The 22,723-nt window shown below is 40.0% G+C and overlaps 2 protein-coding genes across 2 annotated transcripts; both read left to right on the forward strand.

Annotated features, from left to right (window-relative positions):
* The first annotated feature begins 1,642 nt into the window (after positions 1-1,642).
* On the forward strand, positions 1,643-7,241 carry LOC100264252 (plastoglobulin-1, chloroplastic). Its single transcript, XM_002276443.5, has 3 exons — positions 1,643-2,375; positions 6,062-6,257; positions 6,719-7,241. The coding sequence occupies exons 1-3, from the start codon at positions 1,738-1,740 to the stop codon at positions 7,031-7,033; spliced, it is 1,149 nt and encodes a 382-aa protein (XP_002276479.1). The 5' UTR covers positions 1,643-1,737; the 3' UTR covers positions 7,034-7,241.
* Positions 7,242-7,907: 666 nt separating this feature from the next.
* LOC100241974 (probable calcium-binding protein CML18) lies at positions 7,908-9,341 on the forward strand. Its single transcript, XM_010664780.3, has one exon. It carries the CDS (start codon positions 8,658-8,660, stop codon positions 9,147-9,149), a length of 492 nt encoding a protein of 163 aa, XP_010663082.1. The 5' UTR covers positions 7,908-8,657; the 3' UTR covers positions 9,150-9,341.
* Positions 9,342-22,723: the final 13,382 nt, after the last annotated feature.

The following is a 22,723-nucleotide window of genomic DNA, read 5'->3' on the forward strand; positions in this document are numbered from 1 at the left end:
GATATTTCATCACATGGACTAGATGAAGAAGCACTTGTTGTCATATTATAATTATTGATAAAATATTATGCCAAAAATAATAAAGTAATAAATATAAAAAAAAATGTAACAAAAAAATAAAGTAGTAGGGGTGAAGTATGTTACTCAATTAGAGAACCGATGCAGAAATTCCTAGCAAATTTGAACTCTTGGAGCCACCAATGCTTGTTTTGCACCACCAACAATATTGTATAATTTGAGGGAAAAATAAAAAAAATTGAAATATTGTAGAATGTGAGAGAAATAGAGAGAGAAATAGAGAGAATTTGATGAAAAAATGAAAAGGGAGAAGATGTATTTATAGGAAGGTTTTTTTTTTTTTAAAAAAAAAAAAAAAAAAAATTGGCCATGTGACCGTTGCCCAACGGTCACATGGCAGCTAGGAGCATGGGTTGGACTGTTGGAGCCTTTAATTTTTTTTTAAAAAATAATATACTTTATGTTATATATATATAACTAACTCTAACATTTAACACAAAAGTAATGTGACTCAGTTGGTTAGAGCCTTTACTTTGAACCATGAGGGGAGGGGTTCGAATCCCCCCCTCTCCATTCATTTCTAAAGCCTTTTGGCTTATTTAAAAAAACCCAAGGCTTGGCCCGCCAGCCCGGCCCGTTGACCAGTCAACGGGCCCATAGGCCCGGCCCGAGCTGGGCCGCGGGCCTCCTATTTACGGCCCGGCCCGGCCCGGCTCGCCCGTTGGAGACCCCTGTTCATAATTATCAACTTTTTCTATTATATTACATATTTTAACATAACCAATGTTTATAATTGCATTATTTTGTACAATTTGGGTTTTTGATGTAGTCCATCCATATTTGGTTTTCAAATTATTTCAAAGGATATGCAATTGATGTTATATTAAATATGGAATATATAAATTTTAAAATTAATTAGTTAATTATTTTTTCAACTCATATGAGAGTAAAATGTCATCCTAACTTAATGCAATCAAATTAAGTTTAGGTTAAAAAAATTTCACCAAAATTGAGTCAGCAAAAATTGTATCAACTTATGCTATTAGCTTAGATGATGTTTGGTAAAACTTAATAGTTATCATTTAATGACTTAAGTTGACTTTAAGTTAAATTATATTTAAGTTGTTAACTTAAAATTTATTACTTAATTTTTATTTTACGAGGTTGTTTGATAAAATTAATTTAAAATTTATTCTAAATCATTAAATTGACATATTTATCCTTATAAATTATAATTAAGGCAAATGAAGTCGAGTAACAATGGAGGTAGTGGAGTAACAAAAGAGATCGTGGATGTAACTAAAATAAATGAAGATAAAAATATAAAATGAAGAAATGAACTTAAGAATAAGTTAATTATTTTTATTTATTACTTAAAATTAAAATAACTTTAAGTAATACTATTAAATTATTTTATCAAATATTCTTAATTTATTTAGTGACTTAAATTAAGTTATTAATTTGACCGAGCACATCATGAATAATATGCCAAAAATACTATTTTACTATATTATGAAAAAAATTAATTTAAGTAATAGCATTATTTTCTTTACCCCAAATCCTGATATCAATATTTTATGTTTTTTAGCCATATATATTTAAAAACCAGAAAATAAATTGAAAAATGAAAAATCTAAAAAAAAATAAAAAAATCTACGATTACAAACCTCAGACTCTCCGTGCCTGCCTCGTCTTTCTCAGTGTAGAGCCAGACCACAAATGGCGATGCTACTCACCTCACACGCTTCTCTATTCTTTAAGAACCCTAAAACCCTTCGATTATCTTCAATCCCCACCCAAAGCCCTTCTCTCTCATTCGCCAAAGTCTCCACCCAAAACCCTCTTTTCTCCTCCATTCGCCTCTATGCCGCATCCCCCGACAACCCTGACTCTTCCTCCATCAAACCACCGTCGGCCAGCGACGGTGATGCATCGGATTCCGAGGCGTCTGATCAAGACATTCAACATGATGCTGCTCCTGCTGGTGTCGCCGACGAATGGGGTGAGAAGGCGGAGCCGGAGCTGGAGCCGGAGCCGGAGCCGGAGGATTCGTACACGAAGCTCTCCGGCGCCGACCCACCCAGAGACGAGGATGAGTGGGGTGGAGATGGGGATGCGAAGGACGCGTACATCAAGTCGGGCAATGGGATAGCAACCGCAGCGGCGGCGGAGGTGGATGAGGTTGGGGATTTGAAGAGATGTTTGGTGGACACGGTGTACGGAACGAATTTCGGGTTTGAGGCTACCGCAGAGGTGAGGGCGGAGGTTGTGGAGTTGGTGAACCAGTTGGAGGCGGTAAATCCGACTCCGGCTCCAACGGAGGCGGCGGAGCTTCTCGACGGCAACTGGGTTTTGTTGTGAGTTTATTGCCTTGCTCTTATAATTTTTAAATACTTTTTGTATATAATGAAAGAGAAATGCTACTGTTGTTATCTTATTGTGTGAATAGGATTTGTGAATTTGGAAGCACTTGAAAGTGATGGTATAGGATCAATTTTGGTGTGTTCTTAAATGCCATGATTCCATAATGTTTCACTATCATTCATGATGATTGCCTCCATTTTCTGTAATAGTTCTAGTGATTTGTATAATGAATTTTATGAAAGAAACAGAATGGGCAATCCATTTTTGGGAAGATGCCAGGCATGGGTTTATCAATGAACAGATTAGTTCCCCACTATAATCTATGCCCATTTGTCATTCTATCAGCAAAACATTGAACATTTGGTGCATTGCATGATGATGAGTGCTTATATACACTATGCCAAATAACTTCATTCACTGGAAAGAAAACTACTGAGAAGAGCAGAGAAGCTGTTCTCAGTTGGCAACCAACTAAATAAGGAAAGCTGCTCTTCTTCTTTTTTTTAATGTATCAAAGATTATATTTCTAGCTTCCATTCTGCTACACAGCATTAATGTGTTTTCAAGCATGGTTTTTGTCCTCAAGGATATGAGATGCATGTTTAAATTATGGGGATTATTCATGTATGTGTGCATGCATTTATGTGTTTGGAAGGATGTAAAAAATGTGTGATATGCTGGTCACAACTCATTTGAACTTCTCTCTTTATGGCAGAAAGTGGGGTTTGCTGTATTTCTTGACTTTGATATCTTCCTTGAATTCATTTTTTTTCCTTCTTATTTTCCTCAATTTAGTGGGTTTCAATGTGAAGCCTTGGCATTTAAGATGATGTCTTTCCTGAGTTCCGAGTTGGAGAATGGAAGATTTGATTTCATTTTGCCTATTTCTTTGAAATCTTGAACTAGAAATATGATGATGATTAGCTGTTTTTGAAATCCAAAACCCTTTAAAATCCATTTATAATTCTTGAGGGAAGCATTGTTCTTTGGATGAGAGATAGGTCCTTTTTGTGTGTTTTTCATTTCTTTTCAATGAAATTATTCTATTTTCTTAAGAATTTGAATTTGAGTTTATTCAAGCAAATAAAATTAGGAAAAAGTGAGGAAATTGATAACCAATATATATGAATCAAGTGAAAACACTCAATGGACATTTTTCAGGTTAAAAAGGGCTTTTTCAGCTGGTGTTAGCCTTGGGAACACCGTGTTTATGATATCCTACATTCAATTGTCCAAAACCTTAGGAAGTCAACTTTGGTGCTTCAATTTGAGTTCTATTATTTATGCATAGAACATGCTACAACACAAGAGGTTCTGGTAGTTTTTCCTTAAAAGTTGCCAAAGTTTGCTACAATTTGTTCATTTACACAACAAAAACCTCTTTCTTTCTTTTCTTTCTTTGCCATTTTTTTCACCAAAAGATTGATATTTTGGGCTTAAAATGGCATATTAAATAAACAATAGTCCTGATAAAAAAACAAACAATCATCCAGCTATTTCATTTGACTCCTAACCTCAAAACCTCAGGAGCTCATTGTGATATGGGATTTGTAGGCAACTAGGCATTGGTGAAATAGCTTAGAATTTTGGGAAATTTTAAAGGACTATCCATTTTAAGAATAAAACTAATGACTAGCTCAGGAAATTCAAGGCAGATTAGAGCCGCGACAATCCTAGAACTAGGAGTGAATTTTGTTCAGGGATGAGGAAATAAGCTTTTATGGTTGCTTCTCTTAATTTTGAGTTGGAGTATTGATAACATATTCTTGTGAAAAGAAGGGGGGAGTAGAATAACACAAAACGTGAGACACTTCAAGTCTTTTATCCAGAGTTTCAAAGAAAATCCTCTCTTTTGTCATTTCCCAGGTTTGGATGCATAAGAGGATTGCAGTTGTGAGACTATGCTCTTATTGTTTCTATTTGCTGGATTTTTTAAGATAGGTAGGCTATGGTTCATGCTGCAATTGAGACAATCCATCTAGTTGTAGTCTCAGCAAATTAACATTTCTCTATGCCTTATCCTGTAGCTTGTATATCGTGTGGAAGCTGCTTCAAGAACCCAACAAATAGCTAGGATTTATTGATAATCCCTAATTGATTAGAACATCTGGTTGGACGCTGTAATGGAGTTCATCTAAATCTTATCTTTCCAAAACTGATACTTCTTATGCATCCTAGGGGTAACAAATGATTTTACATTATTTTGGAGAAGCTTAGTCGAATAAATTGGATCTGTTATTTGATTAAGTATGCTGTTCTCACCAATGGGTTAAGAAACAATGAATAATAAGGATTTTAGTACACAATAAGGAGTTGGAAGAAGATTTCAAATCTTTGGTAACATTTTTTAAACCTAAAAGCAAATATTTTTAACTTTAAACCCTTTTACAAACCACAAACACAAAGATTGTACTCAATAGACCAAGGAGTAACAAAAAGTGGGTAGAGAATACAGAGAAAACTGCCATAAACCTGGGGAATCTGAAGACAGTTGGGAAATAAGAAAGAGGAAAGGTTAGATGAGGAAGATTTTGTGTTAACTGGTAAATAATGATAATTTTGACTGTGTAGAACTTTTAACTTCCACATGGCCCATAGCCTACCCTAAAAAAATAAAGAAATCCTTCCACATGGGCCATAGTTGAGGGAATTGGGGTAGAAGTACTAAGAAAAACCTACAGAACTAAACAGTGGAAAAGGGGAGGTAGTCCGCAATCATAGTTTTTTATCTTCATTTTATTATTGTTATTATTATTTTAAATCTTGTAGCCAAAATGCCTTCAAAGAAGAAGACCCAAAAGTAGATATAGAAAATCCTAAACATACCATTTACTGGTATCCTTTACCTCTGCTGCATCTCATGTAACATTTTCCCTGTCATTTAAGTTGTTACAAAGCTTATTACAACTTAAACAAGTGTGGACACCCTGATATAACCACACTTAGGCATAATACCAATGTAAAGAAGTGGCCAAAAGTAAAACAGAGTACAGATAAATTATAATGATCTAAGCTACATAAATATCATTTTTGTTCCTTTGGTATATGGTCTGTCTTGCCCCTACCTATCAAAAATAAAATAAAATATATGGTCTGTCTTGCCTCCAAATAGGGTAAAATTTTCTATGGATGAGCACAACTTTTGTTTCCTCATTGTGGCGTTATGTAAATCCTAAAAAGGGTATGGTTCATAGCTGCTTTGATTAGTTTTCAGGGAAGCCTTATCCTGAGATGGCATGGCATCATCAGGGGAAGGTGGTGGCTCTAACACCACCAAGGAGACTAAAGAAGGGGTAAAATGATCTGTTGGCACTCCTTGTGAACTTCCAGAGATATCAAAAGATTCAATTGACTTGTATGGAATATGGAATGTTTCTTTAGATGGATCTAGGAATCCAAAGTTGCAAACGAATCTTCCAGTGGAAAAAGGAGTGAGAACTAGAGAAGATTTTTTAGCCATTAATGCTTATGCTTTGCAGACAGGATTTGTTGTTTCAATTTCTATGTTTTAGTACCATTGCGCTATCTTCAGTTGGTGGTAGCTTTTGGAGGAAGTTTTCCTGGTCCTTTCTAGTAGTCTTTTCTTCTTCCTTTTATTTATTTTTTGTCCTTTCTCTATATGTTTTTATATTTCTAATTTACCCACCTTTGCTCCTGATTTTGTTCTCAAACCCAACAGGTACACAGCAGCTTCTGAGCTATTGCCTCTTCTGGCAGCAGGTTCTACTCCTTTGTTGAAGGTTAAAAGTATATGCCAATCAATTGAAACCAGCAGCCGCACCATCGTCAACTCCACCACTTTGTCAAGCCCCTTTGCCACCTTCTCCTTCAGTGCATCGGCCACGTTTGAAGTTCGAAGTCCTTCAAGAATACAGGTAATCCTTGTCAAAATCTTGAAATTGTTATTGTTCTGTAAGCAAGACACATTCTACACCTATTCAAATTAGTGAAGGGGGAAGTGGGTAAAGGTGCAATGTAATCAATCACATACTACATACTAGTTGGTGTACCCAAATAGATTCTTTGAATTAAAATGTGAGCTAATTGGGTAGCCCACCTATCTGCTGGGATGGGGAATGGACACTTCAAATCAGCATTCGGTAGGTTTGAGGATGGGCTGTAATTTTCAACTACACTTTGGGTTTGGTACAGGGTAAGCTTTAAAATGTACCATTTCAACCAGCATGCCTTGTTAAGATAATTTTAAACTTTTATTTGCAATGTTTGATGTATTTTGCAGCATAGAATGGTTTATAAGCTCAGACTTGTTAAAAACTTTGAAGAACTTTTAACAGAATGAATGGATGAGTACCATATAATTTTTCAATACATGCAGGTCCAATTTAAGGAAGGAACCCTGCAGCCTCCAGAGATAAAGTCAAGCCTTAATCTTCCAGAAAATGTGGATGTCTTCGGGCAGAAAATCAATTTGTCAGCTGTGCAGCAGTATCTTAATCCACTTCAGGAGGCAGTGGCAAGCATCTCACGAGCCATTTCTGGGCAGCCACCTCTGAAGGTTCCGATCCCAGGCGAAAGAAGCTCCTCATGGCTTCTCATCACCTACCTTGACAAGGATATTAGGATCTCAAGGGGGGACGGTGGTCTTTTTGTGCTTGCTAGAGAAGGTAGTCCTCTCCTAGATCTCTACTAGACACAAGGTAGAAGCTTACTTATGATATTCATGATGTGTAAAGGGCACGCATATAGGTTCTATATATTACTCTTGTTTGTATTGGTTTTGGTTCTGTTTTGCACCCACATTTTTACATGGTAAAAAAGAACATATGCCAGCTTACCCATTACTCCATTTTCTGTTTGGCCACCGAGTGGTTTAGGAATCAAGGAAAATTATGAATAAATTTTTTTTTCCTTCTACTGTTTCCTCAGCAAGTAAAAAGAAAAAGAATTCTACAGGCATGGTGACGCAGGCGGGTTGAAGAAAACTGAATACTACAACAATAGGAATGAGAGGCCGTCATTTAATAAAAGTGGGCAGTCCCACTCCCACCACCCACCACCCACCACCCAATGGAATGGAGTTGTTTCTCTCACATCCCATACAATCTTGAAGCTTCCCACCTACCAATTTCTAACGGAAGATATGGTCATCCATATTTTGAAAATGCCCTTTGAATCATAGTCATTTTACCTTGGGATTCAATTGTTTTAAATATTGTATACCAAGAAAAGGTCATCAGATCTTTTGATTTTTTAGATATTTTTGATAACATATTTTGTTTGCATTAATTTTGTCAAAGAAACAATATAGAAAGAAAATCATAATCATGGCCAATATATTTGTTTCATTAGGATGATGCTTGAAATGAATGCTTAGAAATAAGATTAATATACAATAAAAAAAATATTATATACAAATTAATAAGATTAAGATTTCAGATATAGTGGGTAAAGATTATGTATAAAAATTAAAATAAAAGAGGGAAAATTTGAAAGAGAAAAAAAAAGGAAAGAGGCAATAAAGAGAGGGGGATTTGAAAAGGTCAGAGAGGTGACTCCAACGAGGAAGACGTGCACTATTCACGTAATTGTCGCCTGCTTTGCCGCATCTACACTTGTCATCTTAAATGATTAAATCAATTTTCCATCTCCTTGTCCATTTCTTCTTCTTTCTTATTGACTCCTAAACCCACTCCACTTTCTATACCCAACCCATAAAAAAAAACCTCTATTTTATTCTATTTGTTCTTCTCTTTCTGCCCCCTCCAGAGTCAAAGAAGTTGGCTGTTTTCTTTTCAGTTTTGAGGTTTCCTGTTGCTGTTTCCTGTTCTTCCATGTGATCCGCTATTTGGGTGTTTGAGGATTTCTCCCTAGTAATTCGGATGATCCATGCAAGGTGGTAGAAGAACGATTTTCATGGAGATCTTTCGCCTTTGAATACGTAGAGAGTAATTGTTGAAGAGTGTGTGACAGAAAGATACAGAGAGGAGGGCACAGATTGGAATTTTTGTTGCCTGACTTGGTTGTTTGGAAGAAAAGAAAAGAGAAGAGAAAGGAAAAGAAAAAGCAAATGCCTCTTAGATTGGCAGTCATAGTGGAACAGAATTTAGTTTGAAAGAGAGGGCGTGATCCAAAACGGTCCAAAGATCCAAACCCAGATGCTAAAATTCATAGTTGTTGAGAGACAGAGTCGCAAAAGAAGAGGAAAGGTATAGTTTCAAGAACTCAAGAGTTGCAGGACTGTAAGTCTCTTGTTGAGATTGCTAAGGTTTTGGTTCATAAAGTCAGCTTCAGCTTGATATATCGTTGGTGGAGAAATGAGCGTGGATGAACCGGTGAAGCTGGACGATGAGCAGATAGCGGAGCTACGAGAAATATTTCGATCATTCGATAGAAACAATGACGGAAGCCTAACGCAGCTGGAGCTGGGATCTTTGTTAAGATCATTAGGTCTGAAACCAACTCCAGAGCAGCTGGACGCCCTAAGTCAGAAAGCAGACAAGAACAGTAATGGCCTAATTGAGTTCTCAGAGTTCGTCTCACTTGTGGCGCCGGACCTTCTTCCAGCCAAGTCGCCATACACAGAGGAGCAGCTGAGACAGCTGTTTCGGATGTTTGATAGAGATGGCAATGGCTACATTACAGCAGCGGAGCTGGCGCACTCAATGGCCAAGCTTGGCCATGCACTCACTGCAGAAGAGCTGACAGGGATGATCAAAGAGGCAGACACTGACGGCGATGGGCGGATTAACTTTGAGGAGTTCTCTCAGGCGATAACCTCTGCAGCTTTTGATAATTCATGGGCCTAGACTCTTTTACATTTCTGTGGTTTCCTTTGATTCACACTTGTGGTGGAATATGAAAGTATAATGGTTCCCGTAGTTGCAGTGTTCTCAGTTTGGGGTGTCTCTTTTTTCCTCTAGCCTTCATTCGAAAGTTCACACTTTAACAAGCAATTTCTCCAATTAGAATTCCTGTCAGGCCAAGCCTGGTGGTGATTAGATTTGGTTTTCCTTGTGAAGTTAATGTATTAGGTGTTTAGGTGTTGTGAGGTTGCCTTTAGGCTTGTTTAATTGTTTCACAGATGCTAAGACTAGACATTACAGATGGTTTGAAATGCTAGAACAGAGAGAACGAAAATAAGCACTAGAATTTCACTACTAGTTTGGATTGTGTTCTGGAAATGTAAGTAGGAATTAAAAAGTCGTTCATCGAAACCAAAACTCACTCTTACCAGCATGATATTGTGATTCACCTTCATTTCCCTTTTAAACCGTGATATTATGATTCACATTTCCCCTAATTCTTTTCGATTCTTCTTCCTACATAACAAACACATGAGGGTTGGGGTATGATTCATTCCAACATCCCCACCATGCACAAATGTATTTTACATAATGTAGCAGATTCTTTTCATTCGTATCAACCATTCTAATTCCAGAAATCATCGTGCAAAGAGGAAAATCAAATCATCTTGCCCTCCTTCCAATAAGATATAGATGATGAATTTCAGTCCATCAAAAGTGCCCTTGGCACGTATAGCTCCTTTGTTCCTTGGAAGTGATTATCCATGGAGGCTATGGTTGACATCTACCGAGAAAGAAATTGGTCAACCGAAATGCTTCCCCAGTTTGATACTCCAGCAAATACAGGTACTTGGTGTGTAATTTTTGTTTCACAAACTCAATAAATATCTGTATCCTGTGTCTATTCCTAGGAGTGTTGAAAAGCCTCGCACCATTTTGTCTATTTCTGGCTTCTAAACAAGCAGCAAATCTACGTACTCTACAGTGTTGTTGAATCTCCAACGGGTGAAAAGGAAACCCACCATGTGACACCTCCTATTTAATAGATGAAATCTTGAAAACACAACGTAGTCAACATGGGACACTGCATTTTAATCATCCCGTATATTTGCTTAAAATAAAATTTCAGCATTATGCCAATAACAAAACCAGTATGTGGTATATCTTTACTAATTTTGTAGAAGACTCACTTCCATCTAGATCAAAAAATAGTGTGGAGGGGGAGGAAATGAAAAAGAAAAGAAATTCAGGAGCAACTTCAAATAAATGAAAACAGTGAATTTACTTTGCCTTCTGCTTGGATTTGAGCATCACGAACCCAACAAATGTGCATAAGAAGCAGAGAAGTGTCACTCCAGCGAATACAGGTATGAGTATGGCGTAATCTTGAGGCAGAAAGTACTTATGGATAAAGTGATCACTGTCTACAAATGGCTGAAAGACCATAATAGAATATGAACAACCAAGTATATGCAAGTCCCAAAAGGAGTACAGGATCCAAATTGAACAGAAGGCGAACTTACCAGGATGATGACCCAAAAGGTATAATAAGCGAATATGGATATGCTGATAAAAGATAATAGAAACCCAACCGCTCTGTCTGCTAATTCCATTCTGACTTACAGCTTCTACTGCCTGTAAACCCATAGTAAGCACATTAGCATCTTTGTACATGGTAGCAGACACTTCAATTTTTAAAAGATGCATCACATCCACCTGGAAAACAACCATCCTGGCATCCTCAAGAAGCCTAGGTTTGGGAAAAGATCAGTGTGACTTAATAAAAAAATATGTAGCAAAACCATAGCTCCCTTATAGTAGTTTCTTTCTGCCAATAAGCCCCTATGGAGGCTCTGTCAAACTGCAGAACCTGATTTATGGACTTGACCACCTGTATAACACATACAGGGACTTGCCTTACTAAAGTGTAATAAATTACTAATTGGTCCCATGTACCGATTTCCATGTCTTTCATCCAATGTTTAAGCATTAGTATGAAATCATGATTTCTTAAACCATAGACCCATGGGGTTTTTTTTTTTTTTTAAAAGAGAGAGCATATATTTTATTAGTGCCTAAGTGGAGGCGTAGCATAGTATGTCCAAAGTATACAAACAATGCCCAGCATAGGCACAAAGGTAAGGAACAAAAAACCCTTCACCTTACTTTAAGCTCAATTAATCTACAAAATCTAACATAGACAATGTGTGGTCCTCTAAATACACCCTAGCACAATTAACAAAAGTATACATAAACGTAGATTTGATTGTTTGGTTGGACTACTCAATATCATTAAAAGTTCTTCTATTCCTTTCCTTCCAAAGAGTCTGCAACAAGCACAAGGGAATGACCCTCCATGCTTTTTTCTATTTTTTACCTGTAAAAGAGTCATGTTCATCCAATGGGCTCCCTCTAACTGAAGATTGCATAACCCACTCCACTCCAAAAAGAGAGTAAATCAGGTATCACACCATTCTTGCTTTGGAACGATGCATAAGCAAGGGATCTATCATTCCCTCCTCACCTTTGCACAAGTAACACCTATTTAGGAGATTCCAAGTCCTCCACACTATATTAGCTGGAAAAGGTTGTCTATGCCCCCTAGAAGAAGAAAAATAAAGAGATCTAACTGAAAACTTCCAGCTCAGTTTGTCCTCCACTTCCCTTTTGACTACCAACGTTTGTAATTTCCAAAACAAGGTCTCCACTGCAACAAGTTCCCAATCATTAAACTGCCTTGAAATGGGGGCTCTAACTACCCCCTCCCACAACCTCCTCCCAAGCCTCTACCACCCATCCATCTTTGTTAGTAGCAAAAGAAGATAAGTTCAGGAAGGGTTCTTCTAGTGTTTGATCTCCGCACCATAAGTCTTTCCAAAATTTAACCACCCTTCTCTCATTCCCAACTAAAAAGTGAGATCTATTTTTTATACCCTCCCGTTCCTTTTTGATGGCTTTCCACACCTCCACTCCATAACCATCTCTCACCCCTCTTGAACACCACCTCCCATCCTCCTCTCTGAACTTTCATATTATGATTTGTTTCCATAAGAACTCCCTTTTTGTAGCAAATCTTCAATTCCACTTTACCAAGCAAAGCTATGTTGCACCTACTACCATGAGGGTCTTCATACCCTTGTCCACATTCTGAAAAGAGTTGAATATATACTTGAAATTTTTGTTGAAGGTTATGCAAAAAATGGGATTTGGGCCAAAGTGGATGGGATGGATGTGGAGTTGCATATCTACTGCCAAATTCTCAATGTTGGTCAACGGTGTGCCAGCTGGATTTTTCTCAAGTTCTAAGGGGTTGCGTCAAGGGGACCCTCTATCCCCCTACTTGTTCGTCATGGGAATGGAAGTGCTAAGTGTGCTTATCACGAGGGCTGTTGAAGGGGGTTTTATCTCTTGGTGTAGCATTTGGCAAGGTAGAGGGCAGGCTGTCAATATATCTCATTTACTTTTTGTGGATGATACAGTAGTTTTTTGTGAGGCAAAGAAATAGTACTTAACACATTTGAGCTGGATTCTTTTTTGGTTTGAAGCGGCTTCAGGGTTAAAGATTAATTTGGACAAAAGTGAGGTTATTCCGATAGGGGAGGTGGAAGAGGTGAACGAGATGGCTGTTGAGATAGGGTGTAGGGTGAGACAGCTGTCTGCCGTCTACTTGGGGCTGCCTTTAGGGGCGCCTAATAAGGCCACTTCCGTGTGGGATGGCGTGGAGGAGAAGGTGAGGAGGAGACTTGCCCTTTGGAAACGCCAATATATTTCCAAAGGTGGGAGAATCACTCTTATAAAGAGCACGTTGACCAGCATGCCCTTGTATCAAATGTCTTTGTTCCGTATGCCAAAATCAGTGGCAAGGAGGCTTGAAAAGTTACAAAGAGACTTTTTGTGGGGAGGGGCCAATGGGGAAAAAACAGCCCACTTAGTCAAGTGGGAGGTGATGTGTGCGGATAAAGAAAAGGGAGGGCTGGGATTAAGGAAGCTTGCTTGTTTGAACAAAGCCTTGCTACACAAATGGATTTGGAGGTTTGCTCGTGCTAAGGAGGATCTTTGGAAGAAGGTGCTTGAGGCTAAGTATGGGCAAGAGGACTTTGGATGGAGGACAAGGAAGGCAAATGGGGTGTTTGGAGTAGGGGTTTGGAAGGAGATTTTGAAGGAATCTGATTGGTGTTGGGAAAATATGGTGTTCAAGGTAGAAAAAGACAATAAAATCAGATTTTGGACAGATCCTTGGTGCGGGAATAATGTGCTGTCCCAAAGTTTCCCGAATCTCTTTGCCATGGCTGCCCAAAGGAATGCCACGGTGGAACTCTCTTTTCTTTACATTCAAGAAAAATCCCATCATACAAACTTAAATCCAGAAGAACAGGGATTATCAATTTTATGGAGAGAGAGAGAGAGCGAGAGAGCGGAGGGGATGAGGGAGATGAGAGCGCGACGAAGCGAAGGAAAAGGGAGAGAATCAGCTTCGTCGTGGAGTCTAAGGTTTTTGAAATCGATGCAGAAGAGAAAAAGGGAAAGATACAGGTCGAGATCTGGGAGAAAAAGAAAGGGATTTCTTCTTGGGTTAGATTGGGCTCGGCGAGTCTAGGGTTTCTATTGGAGAGCCTAGACCATTGTATAAAGAACGGGAAAGGAGGTAAATGGGAAAGGGAGTGGAAAGAAAGTGGGAGATCCTACTCCCTGTTGCGGAATGAGAACAAAGCGGGGCCGTTCCTCAGGCTGGGGGTGATCGATCTGGAGAAGAAACGGCACAGCATCATTATTCCGAAAGGGAAGGGGGAGAAAGGGGGATGGGTGATCATGGCGGAAAAACTACAGCAAATGGGAGGTCTCATGAGAAGGAAGGAGCACAAGCAGTCAGAGTGGGGTGGGGGGAACCTTGTTATGGAAAGATCGTATGCGGAGGTGGTGATGAAACAGAAGAACAGTGACAAAAACGTAGTGAGAATGAAGGTAAGAAAGGAGGAAATACAAAACAACTTGCGACAATTGGCTCACTGTATTATAGGGACTTGGGACCCTAGTTCAGAAGGAAGAGTGGATCTGGAGCCCTTGGGGCGGTCGCTGGCAAAGATGTGGGGTTTGAAAGGCAATCTGGGGATGGCAAGATTGGAAGAGAATAAGGTATTGCTAGAGTTCGAGATTATGGAAGAAGCTACATGGGTAATGTCATTTGGGGAAAGATCGATTGGTGGGATTAATTTGGAGTTAGAGAGATGGAACCCTAGGGTCGGCTGCTTAGAAGAAGGGGAGATTACAAAGGAAATTTGGGTAAGGATTGCAGGGCTTCCATTATCATTATGGAACACGAACATTTTGAAAAGAGTGGGGAAGGAGTGTGGAGGTTTTATAGCAATAGACCCTCGGACGGAAAAGATGCAGGAACTTAGATGGGCTCGGATATTGATCAGAACAGAAGGAGAAGATCTGCCAAGGGTGATGGAGATCGTAGTTGAGGAGAAGGTGTACTCCCTTGCTCTATGGTGGGAACTGAAGCCGGCTCTGAGGAAGGCTCAGGAAAACAGGTGTGCAGAGCATGAGAGAACAAGAGGAGAGGTTCGGGGTGAAGGGGGGCCACGCGCTGATACGCGAGTGGGGAAGGAGAGGGACAGCGCTAGGCTCGAGAAGCTGTGTCTGTCAGAAGAAAGGACGGGGGATAAGGAAGGAGAGTTGGGCAGGGAGTCAGCCAAACGGGCCCAAGGCAAACCAGGGGCCTGCCCATCCATGGAAGGTCTGAATTTTGGGCCTTTGTCGTTAGGCCCAGAGGTGGGCTCAAAAGGAAAACAAACGAAGGCTGGGCTTTTCACACAAGGGGTAACAGTGGGCCGAAATTTAAAACAAAAAGGGGTAATGTGTGAAGCAGCTGGGAATGAGGCTGGGCCGTCAAGAAAATGGTGGACTGAAGTGGAGGAAAGCCCTTTGCGCGACGGGGAAATGGCTCTGGATGTCAGCCCAAAAAAGTCAATGCTCCAAGACATGAACAGAGGCCATCAGAGGAAGGTGAGCTTGCTGGCCAGTCCTTTCTCTGAGAGTGAAAGCAACACGGAGGAAGAAAGCTTCAAATACTGGGTGACAGAGGACGTGAGGAAGCACAGTATGAAGATTTGGCACTCGGCGACAGATTCGACGCTAGTTGAGGAAGCGCTGAGGTATGGGTCTGTCTCACTGTGGGAGGGTGAAAGGGTTCCGGGGTCTTCTCATCTTATTCCCTTTCTTTTAGATCGGGCTCCGGAGGGGGAGCATTACGATCGTTCAAGATCAGTTGGGGAGGGGCCTCAGTTTGAGGTGCCCTTGTGTGTTTTATCGGGAGACGGAACAGAGGAGAATGATAAGGGCTGTTGGGAGATGGTAGGGACTGATGGTGACAGCGATAAAGATAGGGGTGCGGAATGGGACTCAGGCTTGAATAATCATCAAGTGCTCAGAGGGGAGAAGGAGGAGGAATGGGAGGAAAGTGAATTGGCAAAATTCAGTCTCTTTTTGGGCTTTTCGACTGAGGGTCTGGAACAGGAAATCCTGGATTTTTTGATTAAAATTAGAAAAAGAAGGGAGAGAATTCAGGGGAAGGTGCTGCTAGAAAAGTCTAAGTTTGAAAGAGAACTAAAGAGGCTGGAGTGTTCAGTGAACTATGAGAAGGGAAGAAAGCAGAGAGACCCTTCACAGGGTAAAGGGTGTCAAATTACAGTGGTTTAATGAAGCTAAAATTGCTGAGTTGGAATGTGAGGGGAGTGAACGAAAAAGAGAAAAGAAAAATTATCAAGACGTTCATAAGAAATCAGAGGGTGGACCTGATGTGTATCCAGGAAACAAAGATCCAACAAATGACGGAGGATGTGGTGAGAAGCTTAGGCTCGGGGAGATTCTTAGATTGGAGGGCCTTGGACGCTAGTGGGACTGCGGGAGGTATTCTGATATGCTGGGATAAAAGGACGTTGGAGATTTTGGAGTGGGAAGCGGGCCAATTCTCCTTATCTTGCAGATTCAGAAATGTAGAAAATGGTACTGTTTGGGTATTCACGGGGGTTTATGGGCCTTTTACAAAAGTTGATCGGGAGTGCTTGTGGGAAGAGATTGGGGCGATCAGAGGTCTATGGGAAGACCCGTGGTGTGTTGGGGGTGACTATAACATTACCTTGTTCCAAAGAGAAAGGAGTAGGCAAGGAAGAATAACTTCAGCTATGAGGCGTTTTGCTCAGATTGTTGATGAAGTTGGGCTGATGGATATTCCGCTGCAAGGGGGAGTGTTTACTTGGAGTGGGGGCTCTAACAATCAGACTTGGGCTAGGCTGGATAGGTTCTTGGTGAACTCTAGCTGGCTTGATCAGTTCAGTGGAGTGCTTCAGCGGAGACTGCCTCGGCCTCTTTCTGATCACTTTCCGGTTGTATTAGAGGGTGGTGGCCTGAGAAGAGGGCCCTCTCCTTTCAGATTTGAGAACATGTGGCTTAAAGTGGAGGGCTTCCAAGATTTGGTTAGAAGCTGGTGGGGGGAGATTGAGGTTAGAGGTAGTGCTGGTTTTAGAATAGCTACAAAGCTGAAGGAAATTAAACATAAATTGAAAGTCTGGAACAAGGAGGTGTTCGGGAACTTGGGGTGTAATAAAGCAGCAGCTTTGCAACAAGTGGAATTCTGGGACCTTGTGGAAAGTGACAGAATTTTGTCAATGGAGGAAACAGAATTAAAAAAGGAGGCCAAGGAAAACTATAAAAAATGGGTGTTGTTGGAAGAAACGCATTGGAGACAATTATCAAGGGAGATTTGGCTAAGGGAAGGGGACAGAAATACGGGCTATTTCCACCGTATGGCAAATGCAAAGCGCAGTAACAATTATATGGACAGAATTAAGATAGATGGGGTGTGTCTTTCTGAGGAGCAGGAAATGAGGGAAGGAATTGCAAATGCCTACCAGCAGTTGCTGTCAGAGGGGTCGGGATGGCAGGCTGACATTGGGGGGCTGCGCCTAGATCAGATCAGCCACCAAGAAGCAGAAAATTTGGAAACCCCTTTTTCTGAGGCGGAGGTTCATTCAGCTTTGATGGGGATGAATGGGGATAAAGCCCCGGGGCCGGATGGTTTTACAGTAGCCTTTTGGCAAAGTTGTTGGGGCTTTGTTAAAGAGGAGATCTTGGCAATGTTTAAGGAATTCCATGAGCACAACACTTTCCTCAAAAGCCTAAATACTACATTCCTGGTCCTAATCCCTAAGAAAGGAGGGGCGGAAGATATTGGGGACTTCAGACCTATAAGTCTTTTGGGGGGATTGTATAAATTACTGGCTAAAGTCCTAGCTAATAGGCTGAAAAAAGTGATTGGGAAGGTGGTGTCCCCTGCTCAGAATGCTTTTGTGATGGGAAGACAGATCCTTGACGCCTCCCTAATTGCAAATGAGGTGATAGACTTGTGGCAAAAAAGAAAAGAGAAGGGGGTCATTTGCAAACTGGACATTGAGAAAGCTTATGACAGTATGAATTGGCAGTTCTTAATGAAAGTTCTACAAAAAATGGGATTTGGGCCAAAGTGGATGGGGTGGATGTGGAGTTGCATATCTTCAGCAAAATTTTCAGTCTTAGTGAATGGGGTTCCTGCTGGTTTTTTCCCGAGTTCTAAGGGGCTTCGTCAAGGAGATCACCTATCTCCTTATCTCTTCGTAATGGGAATGGAAGTGTTGGGGGTTCTTATTAGGAGAGCTGTTGAAGGGGGTTTTCTGTCAGGTTGTAACATTCGGGAGGGAGGAAGGACAACTCTGAACATTTCGCATTTATTTTTTGCAGATGATACGATAGTTTTTTGTGAAGCTAAAAAGGACCATCTATGTCATTTAAGTTGGATCCTCTTTTGGTTTGAAGCGGCCTCGGGGCTAAAGATTAATCTGGGTAAAAGTGAAATCATCCCGGTGGGTGAGGTGGAGGATATTGAGGAATTGGCAGCGGAGATAGGATGTAGGGTGGGATCTTTGCCGTCCCAGTATTTGGGTCTACCCTTAGGAGCTCCTAACAAGGCCTCCTCGGTGTGGGATGGAGTAGAAGAAAGAGTGAGGAGAAGACTTGCGCTTTGGAAACGGCAATTTATCTCTAAAGGTGGCAGAATCACTCTGATTAAAAGCACCTTGGCCAGCATACCCATTTATCAAATGTCTCTATTCCGGATGCCGAAGACTGTGGTTAGAAGGCTAGAAAAATTGCAAAGAGACTTCCTATGGGGAGGGGGAAGTATGGAGAGGAAAATTCACCTAGTGAAATGGGAGATAGTGTGTGGGGAAAAAGAGAGGGGTGGGCTTGGTTTGAGGAAGCTTGGCCTATTGAACAGAGCTTTGCTTGGAAAATGGATATGGAGGTTTGCTTGTGAAAGAGAGAACTTTTGGAAGCAGGTGATTGTGGCAAAGTTTGGGCAAGAAGATGATGGTTGGAAGCCTAAAAAGCCTAATGGGGCGTTTGGGGTAGGGGTGTGGAAGGAGATCATGAAGGAGACTGATTGGTACTGGGATAATATAGAGTTTATGGTGGGGAAGGGTACTAGAATCAGATTTTGGACTGATGTGTGGTGTGCGGGCTCAGCGCTGTCCCAAACCTTCCCGCACCTTTTTGTTTTGGCTGCTCAAAGGAATGCTACGGTGGAGGAGATGTGGGATCAGAGTTCGGATCAAGGAGGTTGGAATCTAAGATTTTTGAGGAATTTTAATGACTGGGAGGTGGGTATGGTAGGAGATCTGCTCCTTAAGCTGAGAGGGTTTAGGCCTTCTTTGGAGGAAGATTCGGTCTCTTGGAAGGGAGGAAAAAGAGGTAAATTTAAAGTAAAGAAAGCGTACAGCTGCTTAGTTAATCCTATGGACACCGTTTTCCCGGAAAAATGCATTTGGGTGGATAGAGTACCTACCAAGGTTGCTTTCTTTGCGTGGGAGGCTACATGGGGGAAGGTGTTAACGCTTGATAGACTTCAGAGAAGAGGATGGCATCTCCCTAACTGCTGCTTTTTGTGTGGTTGTGCAGAAGAATCTGTAAATCATGTCCTTATTCACTGTATAGTGACTAGAGCCCTTTGGGAGTTAGTCCTTGGGCTAGTAGGTGTTAAGTGGGTCTTTCCAGAATCTGTAAAGGAGGTCTTGTTTAGTTGGAGAGGTCACTGGGTGGGAAAAAAAAGGAAAAAGATTTGGAAGGCCATCCCGTTATGTATATTTTGGACGGTTTGGAAAGAAAGGAATAGGTTAGCCTTTAAAGGGGGTGTGATACATAGACAGAAGCTAAAGAATTTTTTTGTTTGTAATTTGTGGGGTTGGGCTAGATTGGATATTGGAGATAACTCTCTCTCCCTTCTAGGCTTTCTAGAGTGGCTAGCTGCCACTTAGGGGAGGTGAGGTCTTCTTGGTCCCTTTTGTTTTTTGGTTGTGAGGCTTTAGCTGCCTTGTATATCTCCTGTATACTGTGTGGCTATTGGCCTCTTTTTTAATATACATTGTCTTACTTATCAAAAAAAAAGGAATGCCACGGTGGAGGAAATGTGGGACCAGAATTTTGGCCAAGATGGGTGGAATTTAAGGATTTTAAGGGCCTTTAATGATTGGGAGTTGGATACGGTGGGCAACTTGCTAGATGTGTTGAGGGAGCCTAGAGTTACGTTGGAGGAAGATTCGGTGATTTGGAAGGAAGGAAGAGACGGGCTGTTTAGAGTCAAGAGAGCGTACAGTGTGTTGGCAAGCCCCATTGTTGCTGAGTTCCCGAATAGCAATATATGGGTGGATAGAGTTCCAACCAAAATTGCTTTTTTTGCATGGGAAGCTGCATGGAGGAAGGTTCTCACTCTTGATAGGCTTCAGAGAAGAGGGTGGCAGTTCCCAAACTGCTGTTTCTTGTGTGGTTGTGAAGAGGAAATGATAAATCATATTTTAATACATTGTACAGTTGTCAGAATATTGTGAGATATCATTCTTAGGTTGTTTGGTGTTCAGTGGGCCTTTCCAGAATCTGTAAAGGAGGTTTTATTTAGCTGGAAAGACTCTTTTGTGGGAAAAAATAGGAAAAAACTATGGAAATCCATCCCGCTGTACATTTTTTGGACAATTTGGAAGGAGAGGAATAGACTAGCTTTTAGGAGGGGGGTGTTAACAGTTCAGAAGTTAAAAACTTTGTTTGTGTTTAATGTTTGGGGTTGGGCTAAATTGTACATTGGTGTGGAGCTGATCTCCCTTATAGGCTTCTTGGAGTGGTTAGCCTCCACTTAGGGGTTGGGGTGTTTTGGTCTTTTTTGGTTGGGAGGCCTTAGTCGCCTCGTATACTCCCTATATGCTTTGCGGCTATTTTGCCTCCTGATAATATATTCTGCGCTTACTTATAAAAAAAAAATATACTTGAAAAAAACAGTTCTATTTTTCCTCTAAAACTACCACTTACAAAGTTCAAAAAGTGTGAACCTAAACAAATTCATATAGACAGCTTGACGAGAAGTACATATAACACAAGCAACAAACATAGGACAAGAAAAATACCATCATAGATAAGGAAAATCCTAAAAGTAATAGAACAGACATGGCATGGACATGAGAACAAGTAAATAAATATTTTAAATAATATGTTTCATGTGGCATATAAAAGTTTGATTAATTTGTTTAAGGTTATAGAGCCAAAAAGTCCAAAAATGTACATGATAGAAAAAAAAATTATGAAGTTGCAAGAAGCAATGAGGAAAAGAAATCCATAAATGTAGTGTGTGATGGCTCCTATGGTACAAAGATGAAATTTAATTCTAATTCAACTTTGAGGTCCATAAAAATATGTGGGTGTCCGTGTGAAGTGAGCTTGTTGGGTCTCAGATTCTGTGGCCAGCAGCTCAGATTGTACGAAGAAGAACCTTCCATTTGACTCAGTTTTAGGTTTTGAATCCTAAAACCTAAAACCTAACATTACCTAACTGAACAACTTACAGCACAACTGTGGATAGCAAGGCCAACATATCATTAACCATAGTCAACAAGTTGTTTTACTTTACTGGGATATTCCACATTCTTGATCCCTTGCCATTTCCTTTTTGTGGGTTCTTTTAGACCTGCCTCCATTCTCTCAAAATTCATTTGGTCAATGCTTGTTTGGGATACATTTGTTATTTTTTGTTTTTAAAAATAAAAAGTCTTATATAAATGTCAAAATTCTTAGATACCTTGTGTACTTGAAACCATTATTTGAAATCTAAGGAAGTAAAAACTTTTCACTTCCTTGAATTTATAAATGTTGAAAAGGGTTTTTCCTTAGATTTTAAAAAATGTTTTCAACAACACAAGGTAATTTTTTTCTTGTTGTATAAGAGTTCTCATATTTTGTATACAAGTTTCCATTTATAAAAATAAAAAATAGGAAGTGTATAAACACTACCTTGGTAAATTGGTTAAAGCAGAAGCTTCAACTGCTTCAGGCAAAAAAAAAAAGAAAAAAATTTCTTGGTATTTCTGTCACCTTTTGGCACTTCAGCTCACAGCTTGACAAGTGCAAAGAACAATTCAAATCACCATCCACTACATATTAAGCCTATCCTAGGATCTATTAAACACTTATTTCAAATCATGTTGTTTCTAGTCTTGCCATTCTTCATCTCAAACACCCTTAAACATGTATCAAAATCAACACAGAACAAACATCTTTATAAACCTAATTACTGCATATTCCACAACCCCTTAACCAAGAGATTATATGGCCTTTCCCCCAACCAATTTCAGAAATCCCTTCAACCATAATTCTCAAACCTGCCCATACTTTCAAAATAAAAACAAAGTAGATAAAACAGCTTGTCATGATGGCTTAAAAGAATAGTGCTTGCAATCATTAAATGTAGATTATTAACAATGGAAACTTACTAAATCTTTAGCTTATTACATAAAAATACTTTTGGCCAAGATATGAATCACATTTTTCAGGTGAATTGATGACAAACCCATCTCCAACTAGTCATCTTCCACAGCATCCCATGACAAAGCCATTCAGCCTAACACATAACCAAGGACTGCTATTATAGGAGAACAATCACCGGTATTATTAATGAACCTACTAGTTTACCCTTCCTGTCCATGTCAAACAGCTTTTCAAGCTCTGAGAACACTGTAGTTCACTCTGCTGGACTTCAGTGCATCCAAACCTCCCTCAACTGAATAATTTTGCTGTCCTCCATATGTATGGGTAACATCAGCATTTCAAGATGTTCTCAAAATGTTTGCAAAGGTTTCATTTCATCAAATGATATACAAGTCACATATCAACTTGATAAAACTTGAGCTGTTTACCAGGTTGAGCATTCAATAATTCAGAAATTATTACTGAAAGACTCCCAAATACCCTAGAATTACCACTATGCTTCTTCTAAAAACTTAATTAAAGTTGCAAAATGGACAGCAGTTTAATGCAACGAATCATTGGTATTGTGGTTTAAATTCATCGATTCCCATAAAATCTGAATTTCAGATTATTCAGATAATTCAAAATATAAATTAAGTAAAGATAACCCCACAATTGAAGGAGGGGGGGAATGGGATGTGAAGGACAAAAACGTAAGTCGTAACTGAGGAGATTTGGGGATTTGGAGTATAATTCGA

Source organism: Vitis vinifera, chromosome 2, assembly GCF_030704535.1.
Source record: "Vitis vinifera cultivar Pinot Noir 40024 chromosome 2, ASM3070453v1".
NCBI lineage: Eukaryota > Viridiplantae > Streptophyta > Magnoliopsida > Vitales > Vitaceae > Vitis > Vitis vinifera.

Coding starts and splice junctions, on each gene's coding strand:
- LOC100264252 (XM_002276443.5), top strand. CDS start 1,738: ATGGCGATGCTACTCACCTCACACGCTTCTCTATTCTTTAAGAACCCT. Junction 2,376..6,061: donor GACGGCAACTGGGTTTTGTT/GTGAGTTTATTG, acceptor CAAACCCAACAG/GTACACAGCAGCTTCTGAGC. Junction 6,258..6,718: donor GAAGTCCTTCAAGAATACAG/GTAATCCTTGTC, acceptor CAATACATGCAG/GTCCAATTTAAGGAAGGAAC.
- LOC100241974 (XM_010664780.3), top strand. CDS start 8,658: ATGAGCGTGGATGAACCGGTGAAGCTGGACGATGAGCAGATAGCGGAG.